This window comes from Channa argus, chromosome 10 (assembly GCF_033026475.1).
Source record: "Channa argus isolate prfri chromosome 10, Channa argus male v1.0, whole genome shotgun sequence".
Classification (NCBI taxonomy): domain Eukaryota; kingdom Metazoa; phylum Chordata; class Actinopteri; order Anabantiformes; family Channidae; genus Channa; species Channa argus.
The window spans coordinates 9,261,934-9,277,851 of record NC_090206.1 but is presented as its reverse complement, the minus strand read 5'-3'; the positions used below and the strand labels follow the sequence as shown (position 1 = coordinate 9,277,851).

At 38.7% G+C, this 15,918-nt stretch overlaps 1 protein-coding gene across 1 annotated transcript; it reads right to left on the bottom strand.

Annotated features, from left to right (window-relative positions):
• Positions 1 to 1,240: 1,240 nt before the first annotated feature.
• clint1a (clathrin interactor 1a) lies at positions 1,241 to 15,369 on the bottom strand. The gene is made up of 12 exons (XM_067517593.1): positions 15,195 to 15,369; positions 11,665 to 11,769; positions 10,379 to 10,475; positions 10,007 to 10,115; positions 9,588 to 9,752; positions 9,297 to 9,480; positions 8,346 to 8,568; positions 7,533 to 7,623; positions 6,738 to 6,803; positions 5,958 to 6,262; positions 3,487 to 3,688; positions 1,241 to 3,353 (listed from the first exon to the last, which is right to left on the bottom strand). The coding sequence occupies exons 1-12, from the start codon at positions 15,233 to 15,235 to the stop codon at positions 3,073 to 3,075; spliced, it is 1,869 nt and encodes a 622-aa protein (XP_067373694.1). The 5' UTR covers positions 15,236 to 15,369; the 3' UTR covers positions 1,241 to 3,072.
• Positions 15,370 to 15,918: the final 549 nt, after the last annotated feature.

Sequence of the window (15,918 nt, the reverse complement as noted above, 5' to 3'; positions counted from 1 at the left end):
CTTCTGACACAGCTTCATTGACTGTGTGTCTGTGTGGTGGTAATTCCCCAGCAGGTGGCAGCATAAACACATTAGTGCCTTTTGGGAGGCCTTTGTCATCTCCAAGAGCTTGTCCCTTTATGTTGCTTTTCCCCATTAGTTTGAACAGGAATGACAGCGCAGTCTCAGCGGACTTCATAAATGCATTATGAATAATTGAGTTTGTGAAGCCAGAGATTGCAGATGGCACTCAAAAGCTGTCATTTGTCTTGACGTCTCCGATTGCTTTTACTCTTTAATGGGCACATTACCCATAAAAGCACAATTTACTGCATCTCGTGGAAGTTGTAAAGATGTTGTTTTTTTGTTTTTTTTAAATGGCAGAGGTTACTTTTGGATGATGAGTGGCATAGAATGAATTTATATTGCCATAATGTTTCTATGTCTGCTTAAGAGTTTTTGACATATACTTTTTGGATTTTTGACTAAATGTGGAGAGTTTAATTGACCCTCTATGTATTTTTATGCCATAAATAGGACAAATTGTATCAGTAGCTAAGCTATTTATCTGTATAGTTACTTTTCATATAATGTATGAGAATATTAGTAGTATAGCCCATTTTATAGTCCTCTCCAGAGAGGGAAAACGGGGTAATATGTTTAATGAAAGCTGTTTTCTAGTCGCGTTTGTCTCAATTGTGTGTTAACATTAATACTATATGAAGGGCACAACTCTGGTTAAGACACGAGCCACAATTGGACCACATAATATTTCATGCAAGGCTGTTATATTGGTAATCAGGCCATCCTCCTCACTAGGAAAACTGAATTTCATCAGTTGAATAAATACTGAAGCATTAAGGACACAAACTGTCAACAGTTAATACAGAACCAATAGCTTTCATCACTCGCAGAATGCTACAATTTGCTGTTACATAAAAGCTTAAACAGTGGACACTTGTTTCTACATATGGTTTGTATGTTGGAATGGAAATATCGATTTGGTGTCCGCTGTATTAATGCATGCAAATCAGCTGATTGTCAGGGCACCTTCCCTAGGCTTGAACTCTTGGCTCTTTGCCTTGTTAATGTAATTTGTAAATGTTGGTATTTACCGAAAGCCCTTTTATATACCACGATAAAGTTAACAAAATTGCATCAACTAAAGTAATTTCAAAGTCAGGCACTGTGGCTTCACTTTTGCTGCTTGAAGCTCTTTTGAATGAGGCTAATGACACAGCACACCAAATAACACACACCATTAACATATTTCAATCATTTGTTTAATGTTGTTGATAAAGAATTGCAATGTGTAAATCAAAATGGAAGTAATGCAAATTTTAATTGTCTCTTGATTTTTTTTTTTTTTTACATTTGCATATATTACTAGTGTTTCAATAATAATAATCATCCCATTTTAAAAGATCAAAATGATATGAAGTACAAAATAACACAAAACAGTCTACTCATATTTTAGAAAAACAATAGATTTTGGTCTTTATAATGCTTCAAGCTACCATATGTTATTGTGCTCAACCTCGTGAGCCCTTGGGAGAGCAGGAAATAACAACTTCAATTCTTATGGGGCTACAAAATTCACTGCCTTCTCTGGTCAGTGAAATTTTTATCTCACTGACATACCCAAATGTCAGGCAGCCTAGATTTACTTATCACGCATTTTAAGGGTCAGGAGGTAACCACCAATAGGCACTTGAACCACTAAAGAGCAATGTTTGGTACATCTACCAGTCGCTTAGCTAGTGTACAGCATAATGGCATTGTTCATGATGCATTACCCCACAGCACATGTTCATCCAACAACCAAAATGTACTCTGTGTAATTCAAACTACTCCAACTTTTAAAAGCGCTTCCTCTCTCACAATTTCAACAGTAAACACCGTTATTTTTAAATGTACCATGATGGAAGGTAAGATGGCAGCATTTAACAAGATGCACCGATAAACATTTCAACAGAGAACAGATGCATGATGCGATACTAATAACAGTCTGTATCAACACTCAGGGTGCTAATTTAATAGGCACAATAACCTTGGTGTTTTTGGAGAACTTAAGTAGTTGCTGGCCTAAACAGAAATGTGCACAAGAAGAACAAAACAGAATCTGTGCAATAATTACTACGAAGGCAACTGATATCTGTAATGACAGTACACTTGGCTTGAGGTGTAGGTACACATACGTTTGTACACAGTACAGTTCTGGTAGCTGTCCGCAACACTGCACAGTCACATTGTCACTTCATAGAGGTTAACTGAAGAGGAAAAGGCAAAAGGTCTTTCAGGCACTCTGTGCTGTAATAATGAGCACACAATCTTTTTATGGGGCTTTTCCTATCTGCTGATTATCTGATATGGATGAAATTTGATTAGAATATTCTTCATATGTAAAATATATAGATATCTATTAATAAAAAAGGCCACAAATTATGGTCTGTTGACAGAGAAACACCTCAAATTATTTAACAGCTTTCACTCCAAACAGATATGTGTTACTTTAACTGACAAGCCACATTTGGACCTTGTGGACCCTTTAGCACAAAGAGAAAGTGTCAATGTGCTTTATTATAAGTCTTCACATTGTCACTGCCTCTTTTTTGTAAAAGCTCCTGAATCCTATTTAGACATTAAAGGAAGAGCCAAAAAAAAAAAAGTAACTTGACATTCTTAAATGTACATTAGAAGGTTAAAATGGCTGATCATGTCATCTATACTCATTACGCAGTAAAGTTAATGAGAATCCATTTCAAACAATTACATTGCTAGTAATGTATATATGTTTTTTCTGTTCTGTTGATTTCACTTGATTGAGGTTATAAATCTCCCTGCCATTCTTCCTCTAACTTGTAACTAACCAACTGGGCACAATATAATCAGTGTGTATGTCTGACCACCCTAGACTAGACAGATCATTGGTTCAAACAACACACGTAAAATAAGAAGATTGCAGGGTGTTGACATTATGATAGTTGACATTATTCAAGTACTCTTTGTTTGCAGCTCATAACAATCCTTCACCAATGGACGGAGAGAGAGGCCGATACCGCTGCTCCTGATAGTCTATGCTCTCCAGCTCCATCACTTTCCAAAGTTGCCGAAGTCAGCAAAGGCATCGTGTTTGGGCTGTTGTACAGCAGGGTTCATTCCAATGCCCATCCCCATAGCACCAGGCATCCCCATGGTCATACCTCCCATGTTCATGCCTATCCCCATCATGCTCTGGTGGGGGGGCATACCCATGCCCATTCCTATGCCACCTCCAGGGTGCATCAAAGGATTAATGGGAGGTCTGACTGTCGCAGGTCCAAGGCTCATATTTGAAAATCCCTGGGAGAGCACATTGGCAGTGGGCTGGTTACCTGGAAATAACACAAACAAACCAAGTTAACTGAGGTGCCTAATTTTTCACATGTGATGTGTGTGTGATTTGAAAACAAGGGCAAATACTGGTTACACTGTCACTGCCAGTTCCAGATCAAATGTTCTTTTCACCTTGTTGAAGGGTATTAAGGCTTGGCTGGCTAGGCTTGGGAGGATGCATGCCTGGACCCAGGAAGTCCAGGCTGATGTTAACAGAGGGGTCTGACCAGGTGGGGGGAAGAGATGCTTTGGCTCCTGCACCTTGAAAGGCCACCCCCTGTTGCACAGGCTGAAGGGGCTGTGGTTGCAGAGGATCCCCCATGTTCTGGAGGGGCTGAGAAAGACACATCCAAACACAAATAATACTATATTAGAGCGAAAGATACACAGCAAACTTCAACATTGAAATTCATTATCAAAAGATACAGTATGTGCCTTTTCCATGCACTAAACCTGTAGTGTAACCTATTTAAACCCTTATAAAAAAATACCATCTAAAGTAAGTCAAGTAAAAGGAAGAAGTGGGAGTCTTTTCAGTCAAAGTTTTTTTGTTTTTTTTTTAAAGTAGGTCAACAACCTTTTAACATAGAAATACAAAAAGCATAAAAACCATCATATTTTGACTGTAACACAAACCTGACTCCTGTCATTCTTTGTGTCAGTAAAAAGTGTAGGTGGTCTGATAGGGAGGTGAGCAATTGGTGAGACTGGATTTTAACGGTCTACCAGCATGCTTGTCCTCCATTTTTCCACCACAAGTAAAGTCTCTATTATACATACATAGTGACTGATGTGGTCAACAAGTGCCTCTGAGAAACAGGGAGTTAAACTGTGGAAAATGGAGAAGTCTTGAGCTGAAGAGATTAAATAACCAGTCACATATACAACCCCTATTCAAAAAAAAAAAAAAAAAGATGGGATGATGTGCAAAACGTAAATAAAAACATAATGCAATTAATGATTTACAAGTTTCATCAACCCATATTTTATTCACTATAAAACAACATATCAGATGTTGATACAGACATTTTACCATTTCATGGAAAATGTTAGCTCATTTTGAATTGGATGTCAGCAATTCATCTCAAAAAGTAGAAGAGGGTGATTTTGTGTATCATCCCACTTTTTAACAACTGTAAATGTCGGGGAAGTGAGGAGACCAGTTGCTGGAGTCTTAGGAGAGGAATGTTGACACATTCTTGTCTAAGGCAGGATTCATCTGACCACAGAACAGTTTTCCATTTTGCCTCAGACCATTTTGAATAAGCTTTGGCCCAGAGAACATGGCAGCATGAATTTCTGAAATGGTTACATAATATTTAGACACCTCATTGGTGTCTCAACATTTGACAGACTCTGCCTCTCTGAAAAGCTCCTTTTATGCCCAGTCATGTTCCTGACCTGTTGCCAATTAACCTAATTAGTTGTCAAATTCTCCTCGATTTGTTTTTTTTATTTGCAGCCATTACTTTACCAGCCTTTTGCCCGTCCCAACAAGAGGTGTTGCTGCCATCAAATTCAAAATGAGCTAATATTTTCCATGAAATGATTAGACTATCCTAGCTAGACACTTTGCAAATAGAGTTGCAGTCAATCCTCCCTCTCCCTGCTCTGCTAAGATAAGCTAAGCTCTACTATCTTCATCCCATCACCTCACGTAGGTGTAGTTAGTTTTATGAAATTACAATAAACGAGAATGCTCCAAAATTTAACATTCAAACAAAAACAAATGAAATGTTCAAACTTGTTGAGGGAGTGTATTACTTATAAACTTTCTGTAGTGAATATCTCTGCACTGCTGGCAGCACCGTTCAATGACTCTGGGTCACATTAAGCTTTCACAGCACCTCCCCAATATAAGTTAACTTTCCAGGACACAAAAAACAAAACAAACCTAACAAACTGTAGCATTAAGTAACCTGGCTACTGTAAAGCTGCAGCAAATGAGTAGTCTGGACTTTTGATAGCAAGGGTCTTTCATTTTATCTCTGTTTCTAACTGTATACTGTCAACCCTTCTGACATTGCCCTACTTCTTTTTGCTTTTTCTGAGTGTGTTCCTGTCTGTGTTGCAGCAGACTGCGCAGTGAGAGAAAATCAGGCAGTCAGACACAACAACACCCCTTTTCAGAGCGTGAACCAGCAACACTTTTAATGCAAATACATGGATTTAGATGTCTACAGGTTACTTTGCAATAGTTTTAGTCAGACTTTGGTTAAGAACATTAATGCTATTGGTAATAATTAATCTGAAACCTGGTGGCTCAATGGGTAGAGCATCAAGTTGGGATTGAGAGGGCCGCAGGTTTGTATCCCACCACACCAGGTGTGGCCCCACCCAGCCACCAAGGGCTACCTTGGTGCTGGTCCGGAACCCAGATAAAACTCCGAGGGTTGTATCGTTAAAAACAAACAAACAAACAAACAAACAACAAAAAAAAAAAACACTCATGCAAAATCAACGTGCGAAACAATGTCCACTGTGGAAAAAACCCAAAAGCTGATTTTTTAGTAGTAATCATAATAAGTAAGTAAACCTAATTCTTTTAATGATGAGTAAATTATCAAAAACAAATGTGAATGTGTTTGTATAATAATGCATACCTGTGACCTAGACTGGGGCAGGATTGTGGTGTTTATGGTCTGCGTGCTGTTCATGCTAAAGTTGAGGCTCTGGGATGAGGTGAGGGACTGTGTTGGCCCCATCAAGTCAAACAGGTCTGCTGAGGCAGGACCAGAAGCAGGAGTTGAGAGTGGAGCAGGGGCCAGGGCAGCGGCAGAACCTGCTGTCATAGCTCCAAAAAGGTCATTTCCACTGTTGTCGACAGTCTGTGCAGATGCTGGTATCTGACCTCCAGGGAAGGCATTCCAATCTCCAAATTCTCCATTGCTGCTAGAGGCAGGTACTGCTGTAACAAAAATAGAGAAAAAAATACAGTAAAGTTCTGCACTTACAATCCAAACACTTTGTTTTTTGTATTGTGAGCTCTGTAAATAATTGCAAAATTCTGCAAACAAAAGTCACTCAAGCAGACTTGAACCTGTCATAGCAATGAAGAATAAACAGCTGAGTAGTGAGGCCGGTTTGACTTTAACCAGAACATTTGAGTGACCACTGGTGCAATGTTTTAAATTTTCATTGAACTGGCCGATCTTGTTGTCTTTCCCTTTCTCAGCTGCCTCCACCCCCACCAACTTCCTCTGTCCCTGTCTCCTTGTCATCCATAACACAAGTTGATGTGTGTCTGTTCTTGTTATGCAGAGCAGGTAGCAGGCTCCATATGGCCAGGGCTCCTTCCCAGCAGCCCTCTGAATATTCTAGTAGTATGGTTGCAACAGAATAACACACATGCACATGCTTTAAAAAAATAAAATAAAACGAACCAGATCCTGTCGGGAGGCTGACTGAGGCAGCAGGCGAAGAAAAGTCAGCAAATCCACTGATCAGGTCTGCATTAAAATATAAACATAAACATGTCAATTTTAAACAAGCAAGCTCCAGGTGTCATTCTATCATCAGTGTAGGAGGGAAGGGAGGGGAGATGAGGTGGCAGTGGATAGGTGGAGGAGACCAAACATCTGTTCAGCTGCTACCCTCTCTATTCACTAGGGATTGCTCTAAAAACATCTGGCGCACTTAGTTCTCATACTTCAACTCCCTCCCCCCGATGTCCGGAAACTAGGATCAGCAGCTGGATACTATCACTGCATAGAATCACGAACACAATAGTTAATGCAAGACATAGCTGAAGAGGAGAGGAGCAGACTTGTTAAGGTGGGGACTGCTTCTGCAGGTGTTTACGTTTATTAGTACAAAACTAAAAAAGGCTGCAATGAACTAACACAAGGAGAACTAATGTTCAGAGAAAGAGACAGCACAGAAGTTTGGACCATGTGTGCTTGTCTGCCCTTAAGTTGGAAGGTCAGAGAGCTATATATAATGTATATTTTTTATTCACCCAAGATTTTAAATTTATAATCTCTATGTATGTATGATGACACTGCCCCATATAAATATACATGTAGTCCGGTGTGAAAAAAAATAAAGCCAAAAACAAAAATTAAAAAATGGCAGTAAATCTATATAATATATATTAAAATAATGTTTAGGCTTTCTGCAAATTTCTTCTTTGCTAACAACTTCTTTACTGAAAACACCATTAGAAATAAATGACATACCTGTGGCAGCAGGATGACTTGGTGTTGTGTCCACCATTAGTAGGTCAGCTAGTCCAGTACTGGAGGGCAGAGGGGCTGCTGCTGTCTGGGGCTGTAATGTAACAAATATTTACGAAAAGATCAGGACAGACCATTTACTTCATAACTACTCAAAAAACAATGTATAAAAGCCCTAAGAATCCAGAGATTTCTCTTTTTTATCCTAACAAGGAACTGGACAATATTTGGTGGATATCAGATGATTTGTATTGTGGGATGGCAACTGCTGAGTCAGTACTTTAGATAATATGTGGTACCTGATACCCATAATGTTTTATCACAGATAAAATCAGCATTTCCTCACAAATAATACACTTAAGCAGGCTGCCAAAGAATATTTGACCACCCATTTTGTTTTTAATCTCACTGAGAGAACAAGGCAATCCACAATCAATTAACTACTATATGCCTTTGCTGTACTGCACCAGGAGACGACATATTGGCTACAATGTCAAACATCAGATCAGATCTACTGTCAGTAAATTCCATGATTTAAATTGATATGTCAAGACAAATGAAATGTGTTGCGAGTGGATGTGCTTTCTCCACATTGATAAGGAAACAGGCTTCAACACAACACTGCTGTCACTGCCACATATTGTCTCAATTAGGTAAGAAGTATAACTCTGTAATAGCTCTGAACACCCAGAGTGTTTGATAGTGTCGTGATTAAAGAGGATCTAACTAGGATATCATGATATCCTGTATGGGTATCCTGAAAACCTCTGGGTTCTGGAGTACTTGCACAGTGTAAGAGTTTAAAAGTGTTCATACTTCCTGTTGGTTGGAGAGGTTTGGGCTCTTGTCTCCTGTGTAGTGGGCTGCTGCCCCCAAGTCTACCTTCCTGGATGGGACCCCTCCTCTCTTCCGTGTTGCTGTTGTCTCTGTTGCTTGGACAATGTGTACACTTTTGGTGGTAACAGTCTCTTCATCATCTTTGAACTCTTTTCTGGACTGCCCATTGTGAGAGGAGTTGCCCCGGTCCTCCTCGTTGTCACTAGATTAAAAAATAACAGGTCAAATGACATTATTATTATTTTTTTTTTTACAGGTTAATGGAATTCAAAGTGTTTTACAGATGGCTGGAACGTTGCTAAAAAGACATACCAAGCAAGGGCCAAAAAAAAAAAATTCATAAAAAACACAAATTCCCTTTGAAGCATGTCTGAGAACAGATTAACAGTCAAATTAAATTTGCAAGTTTAACTTTAGTTTTGTCAAGAAAAATAAACAAAAAAAAAACACCTGCAGCAATAACTGCCTGAAAATCCGAGGCTTTCTACTGATTAGTATTTACAGATTTTCAGGTGTAATTTCCTGCCAGAGTTTCTAAAGAACTTCCTAAAGGTCTGCTGAAACTCCATGGGTTTCAGATCTGGTGATTAAATGGGCCAAGCCATAACAGAGAGTATCCAGCAGCTACTTCCTTCTCCAGATAATTCTTACAGTACACAAACTGAAACGATGCTTGAAGTAAATGCTAAAAGGTCTGCACTTGTATAGCGCTTTTCTAACTATTAGCACTCGAAGTGCTTTACACTGCTTCACTCTCACACACACACACACACACACACACACACACACACACACACACACACGATACCTTATATATGATGTATGCAAAACCTCCTGTGGTCAAAGCATCTGCATATCATCAGATTCCCACCACATTTGGAAAATGGTGTGCTTTTTCAAAATTAATACATCGCTAAATTCAGCTCCTACCTAATTCGATCTGGTGAGTCATCTCTATCCTTTTTCCTAAATCTGCTGATGGTATCATCAATGGTGCTCCCGATTTTTTCGCTGATCTCTCCCAACTTGTCACTGAAGGGGAACTGCCCTTTATTTTTGTCCCAGTCATCATCCCATTTTTCCCGGGTATCGCTGGAGTCGTACCTGTCCCCCGCTGAAGTTTGGTGAAAATGGAGATAAAAGAAGCAAGAAAAGTTATATTAATTAAAAACCAAAGTGTTCTGTCACTAATTTATAGTACTTGCTCAACTGAGGACTTACAGTAACTTCGATATCCCATGCTGTCAGAGGATACTCCTATGTATTTGTCTCTGTTCTTTTTTGCTTTTTTCCGTTCTTCCCTAAGCCTCTCATCATCCTGGACAAACTCCACCATCTCCTTCACTTTCTGACGAACATTCACACCTTGGTCCTTTCCATTTTCATCTGGGCATAGAGACACAATAATAGAAATGATTGAATTTTGTGTTAATTTTAAAATGTACTGAAGCTACAATTAAATACAATAAATAGAAATATCTCTGTATAGGAAACCCTTAATATAATATTAACTATTAACCTAAGCTAGTATTAACGTGCTGCAATCTATTTGAGAAAAACCAATTTGATGATTGATCATGGGTGTGTTGTTTGTCTAATATGTGGAGAAAGGAAGCAAAAAGACCAGAACGAAACCTTACCTACAAAGTGATAGCTTTGTAATGACCTCAGGTCATACAGATGCTCTCTAGCACTGGTGACAACCCTCTCTGATCCATTTCTGATTAGATGGGCCAGCAGAAGCAGAGCCTAAGAAAAACAAAAAACAAAAACACAAAATAAATAAATACATTTTTAGTCTTAAATTGGAATTTGTTGAACTCATTTGGATAATTTTAAACTAATAGTTTTAGCCCAAGTCTGGTTAACACCAAATGCGCATAGGCTTAAGTTTGGTCTGTTCCAAACTGTTAGCATGATTATAACTTTACTTAGCGCCCAAGCTTTCACGCTTCATGTCATAACTGAGCAAGTTTACTTCTGTGATGTTGTAACAGGAGACTACAGCAGACCTTGTAAACTCTCCTCCAGTTCTTCTTGTTGTCCCTCAGCATGCGGGCCCACAGCATGTTCATTACCTCCGGAAACTGCTCATACATGAAGGTGGCTCTGTTTACAGAAACATTCCCAGAAGAAAGAAGGATGAACACACTGTACTTTCACTGTATCTAAAGACGTTTTTATTCACAATAAATGACAATAAACAACAGGACTGAAAAGTTTTCTTACAGTCTTTGACCAAACACTCCCAGGAACTAAATTGGGGTGGCCAACTCTGGTCCCTAAGAGCTGCTGCTCTGCTAGTTTTCCAACTCTCCCTGCACTACCCACTGCTGATTACTGGATCAGGTGTGTTCAGTCAAACAGAAGATGGAAACAAGGATAGCTGGAAAACAACAAGGGCTGCAGCTCTCAAGTACCAGAGTTGGCCTCCCCTGAACCAATATATTATACACCAATGAAGCATAACATTATGAACACCTATGCACTCCAATACAGTGGTTCTGGCATTCTACTTTTACAAGGTTATAATCTCTCAGTTTTTAGTTTCAAACTGTGATCTAAGAAACTGAGAAAATAGAACCTATAAAAATAGTATTCATGGTAGAAACTGTATTGGATTGCATTAAAATCATGCATGATTATGCCTGATTGGCATATAATAACTTTTCTGGTCAGTCCTTTCATATTTTGTATCATAAGAGACTTCCTAATTACATAATTTTTTTTGAGGGGGCATTTGTGCATTCACAGCATTTCAAGCACTGCAAGGACTAAAGTTAAAGCCAATTACACAGCAACAATGTGAATGTGGAGGAAGTTCCGACAAGGGCTAGGTGATATAGAACAAAAACTTGTATGTTGGTATTTTTAGGATGAATAGCAATACAAAAGTATTCTGTATTCATCACACTGTTGCAATCTAAATAGAATGGTCTAATCCTTTACCCCATGTTAAAAATATGTTGATATACCTAATAAAGTCAGCCCTTCTTATAGTCACTATCTTGTTCTTTGTAATGTATTGCTGTGAAAAATGTACATAACCAAACTAGGAAAAGATGTGCAGAGGGTTAATTGGAGTCAAAAAAGACTCCCCGGTACAGTACAGTACCTTGCAGAAAAATACAGCCTTGGAAACAGGAACTTTTACAGGCAACCACCCCCCAAAAAGACAGCCTCTTATACTCCAAAAGCCAATACATTTCCTTAGCTCTAGAAAGTGTTCTTCGAAATTTTTACAAATAACCTTGATCTTTAGCAGCACATACTATACAACACCATTTACTGTCCTTACCTTGCAATTTCACTCATCAATTGTCCTGATGGTCCCCAGGGGTCATCATTGGTGGCCTCTCTGACTTTAGACTCAAGCTCCGAGTAGTTCATCACCACATTGGTTCTATAAAAGGTGGATTATTAAAAACAAAAAACAAACAAAAACAACATCACTACACACTTCAAAATATGTGGCCTCTACTTAGACCAACAATATAGGCGATAGTAGAGCAAAAGTACTCATGTCAACCACACCCAAACACTCCCTACTGTTCATTTGTAGATTAAAAGGATAAAAGGGAATGCTGGTGTGTGTATTCTGAATCTAACCACTGGTGAAAACCAAAAACAAGGGACTAAACAACCAACATGCAAATCTGCATCCAATATAAACACATAAACGAGGTCTAAAATGGCAAAGAGTGAAACAGACTTTGCTCGCTACAGGCGAGCTCTTGCCCAATGACATTCTGAAAACCTTAAAATAACAGAAACATATAGATGACAAAGAATAACTCCGCCGTAGCCTTTGGAAAATCTCTGATTAGAGTAAGTGTCTATAAATAAGGGTTTTCACTGTATGTAATTGCAGAGTTACCAGCCACGTATATACCATATGCTCAAAGTGAGTTTGACAGCAGATTAACATATTCAGAGTCATGATGGCTACACAAACTAAAGCAATGAGCAGTGATCTTTATCTATTCAATCTGATTACAAAACACACACGCTGTCACAACCATCACTTACCATATGACAGAAAACTAACCTCCTTCTTAATTTCAGTCAGTACAAAGTATGTTGTGAACGGTGTTAAAAAGAACAAAATATTTTCCAAGCAATTCATATTCTAGAAACAAAGGATGTGTGGGACAATTTGTGTAACAGTTGCGGCATAGAAAGTATTTTTGACAAAGACTCCTTTGATAATGATCAGTGATGAGATAATGAATCTCTACTGTTCCAGGTTTGTGCAAGGAAATGCAATAAATGTTACATTATATTATCAGCTCAGGAATGACTGGATAAACAGGTTATTTTACAAATTCAAAGAATGCTTGCTGTATGTGACGTTTGACTACTTCACTTTTACACTCAGGAATTGCCCCAAGAGTATGAGTAGCAAGTGTAGAATGCAGCCAATTTTCTTTGGCCAGTGGTACAACAATACAACTACAACAATAAAATTATAGACATACCGATACATTCATTTCAGACAGAGTCCTGTCACAGCTTTATCTTCCTCACTACCACCAGATCAGCAATAAAATGTACATGACCTGAATAAGCAGCACTGGTTTGAAGCTAAGATCAACAGAAATACACTGTCTCTAGTTCTAAAGAAAGGTCATATTACTGCTGGGAGCTGCAGGGTACGGTTGTCAGGCTTACAACATACTCTCTTTTGTGAAAATTGGTCTTTGCCAAACAAAGTAATACCCCCAAGTCAGGCTATGGTAACTATATTCAATAAGAGATGTCAGAGATTTCCTTTATGAAACTGAATTCTGGTGGGAATATTCTTCATATTACACTCTGGTAGGCCTTGGTCAATGGTTAAGCTGTGTTAGGGAAAGCAGCGATCTGGTTTAAGCTCACCAGTCATTGTAGTTTTGAAAAGCCCGATTACTTCACGATATGTTACTAATTGCAACTATTTTAAGGATACTGCACCGCCTTTGCATGAATGACAGCAAAACCCAACACATATAACATGATGTAGTGATGCAACATCTTATCTCAGCACTATGGTGCCTGTTGTTCTAGAAATCTTCCAGATAAAACGGAAGTCTTGATACTTTCAAAGTGACAGTCTTCCGCTGTAGTGGCTTTATCTGTGAAAAAGTATCTCTTGTAGTTAAGCTCATGAACCCATCTGTACTAAAATCTTCATATTCTGCAGTCTTTCACTGCAAGAACTATCTAAAATAGCACAGCATAAAAAAAAAAAATCTTCTCAGCAAAAAGCTCATCATACAAACAGGAAATGTTGCATTTTGACACATCATTATCATACTTTTGGAAAATCCCCTCCCCCCCAAAAAAACAACCCTAACAAAACAACAACAACAAAAAAGACACGTAAAAACAAATCAAAATGAACCTGAATGCAAACCTTAACATACATGCAGTAATTTGGAAAATGCTTTTATTCTGAGCAAGTGAACACACACACTCCAAGCAACATGGGACATTCAACATGTGGACTGCAGGAACCAAATGAAGAACCACAGATTCTTCAATTATTGGAACACCTAGTCTACTTCCTGACAGCAATCTTTGAAACTCACATAATCCCATCTTTCTCTCTGTCCCAGTCCCTGTGTTTCTATTGCTAAAATAACCCTTTTCCAGAAGATCTAAAAGAAGTGCATTCAGCAGCAATACATTCTTAGATTACAGAGCATAGCAGTACTGTGCTCTATAATCTAAGAATGTATTGCTGTAGGTCTGCAAAATTAGCCACAAGACCTTTCAAAGGAAGAAAGGTTGTGCAATAGATAATTATAGCCCTGCAGTACAAGACAGCACAACAATTTATTGTCTGTATCTAAAAAAAGTAATAAAAATCCAGGGCAGGACAAAATATGCACAACCCCTTAGATTCAACCAAAGTCCGCCAATGGCAGGTAGTTTTGCTACTGTTCATGCAGGCTTGAACTCATCTTGCCAAATGAACTACAATCATCATGAGTGCCCAATAAACAATAACGCAGAGTAGTTTATTTACATTTTTTTTTTTTGGCCTGACAACTACATCCCAATGTATTTTATCGATCACAATTTAATCAAATCAATCAACAGCTGAAAAACTATTATTCGGCACTGCCACAGGCAAATTAGTCACTAAAAACGCTTTTAAGCGTTGTTGTATTTTTGGTATAGCGTTAAACGTCTTGTTTTAGTTTGTCTGACCAGTTTAGCAGCAGGCTTTAGTGTGTTTCGTGTTATGTAGCCCTCTGGCGTTAAGTTTACCTCACTTTACTTACAGTAACGTTTACGTTATGTTGAGTGAAACTTACCAAGGGTCATAACAATCACAATGTTATCGGGGACCACCGCATTTCTACCGTTAATCAAGCCGTAACATTACCAGACAATTATACTGTTACCCAAACATTAAACACTCCCTACTGGTTTTTCAGCCCAGGAGCTGTCAAACTAGCTTAGCTGGCTAACCTGGTCAGCTAAAGCTACCTAGCCAGCGGCTAAATAATTAGCTTGTTAGCAAAAGTTAGCTTGCACAATCGGGGAAGGAACACGAAGCACATGCTAAGTGGTTTCATAAGAATGTAAATGTTATCTCATACTATCTCATAGTATCCAGACACACAAAACACAAAATAACTGATAAAACACGAGTACTCATACTTTGACAAATAGTATTTGTGAAAGTCAGCTAGCGGTTAAGAAACTTGCTAGTAGCATACAGGGTAGCTAACTTGTTCGACTGACGTGACGTCAAAGTTTTGGGTACGTGTCTCTTTCAAACAGGTAAAGTAAAACACAAAACACGAAACAGGCGTAGAGTAGTTAGGAGATACTCACGCTTTGTCAACTAACTCTCTAACCTTCCACATATTAAGCATCTTGGCTCTGTAAAAAGGGACTTTCTGCCTCGGCAAAACCCTTTACTCCAGACGAACACCAATCCTTGAACTCTGTAAAGTTAACTCTTCTCCACCGCTCTTTATAGACAGGAGGCGCAAACGAAACACCAGGCAGACAGGAAAGGTTACTGTGGGTAATGCCTCTGTAGCGTCATCAAAACTGCGTAAAGCAACATTGGAGTTGTAGTTTCTACTTTGTATTCAGGCGCCACAGGTCACAGTCTAAGTACACAGTGTTTGTTTGTTTGTTTTTTACAGCGGTCAGCATGGTAGCTACACAGTAATACCTGATCGGGAGAACATGAAAACATAAAGTGTTAGCAGAGACAAGGTGAGAGAAAAACTTTTATGTTGTAATAACTAAATGATTTATATGCACGTTGTTGATCTAATAATTACAATTTATGCAATTGTTACAGAGAGTAACAATTATTGAGAGAAACTTAATAATAAGTCGGACTGACTTGCACCCTTTTATGTGTAAGCCACATAACTAAAAGGAAATTGCAGTATCCCACGGGAGTGAACAGGTACATGCAAGTGACCAGGAAGTAACACGCTATAAACACCACATGTGCTGGCTGAGTAAAAGTAAGGGTGACAACTGCCACCTTGCCCATACTCTGTAGAGTTACGTTTTGAATATTAATGTATCTCCAGTT

Coding starts and splice junctions, on each gene's coding strand:
- clint1a (XM_067517593.1), bottom strand. CDS start 15,235: ATGCTTAATATGTGGAAGGTTAGAGAGTTAGTTGACAAAGC. Junction 11,770..15,194: donor AGAGAGTTAGTTGACAAAGC/GTGAGTATCTCC, acceptor CACCTTTTATAG/AACCAATGTGGTGATGAACT. Junction 10,476..11,664: donor TTGATGAGTGAAATTGCAAG/GTAAGGACAGTA, acceptor TTCTGTAAACAG/AGCCACCTTCATGTATGAGC.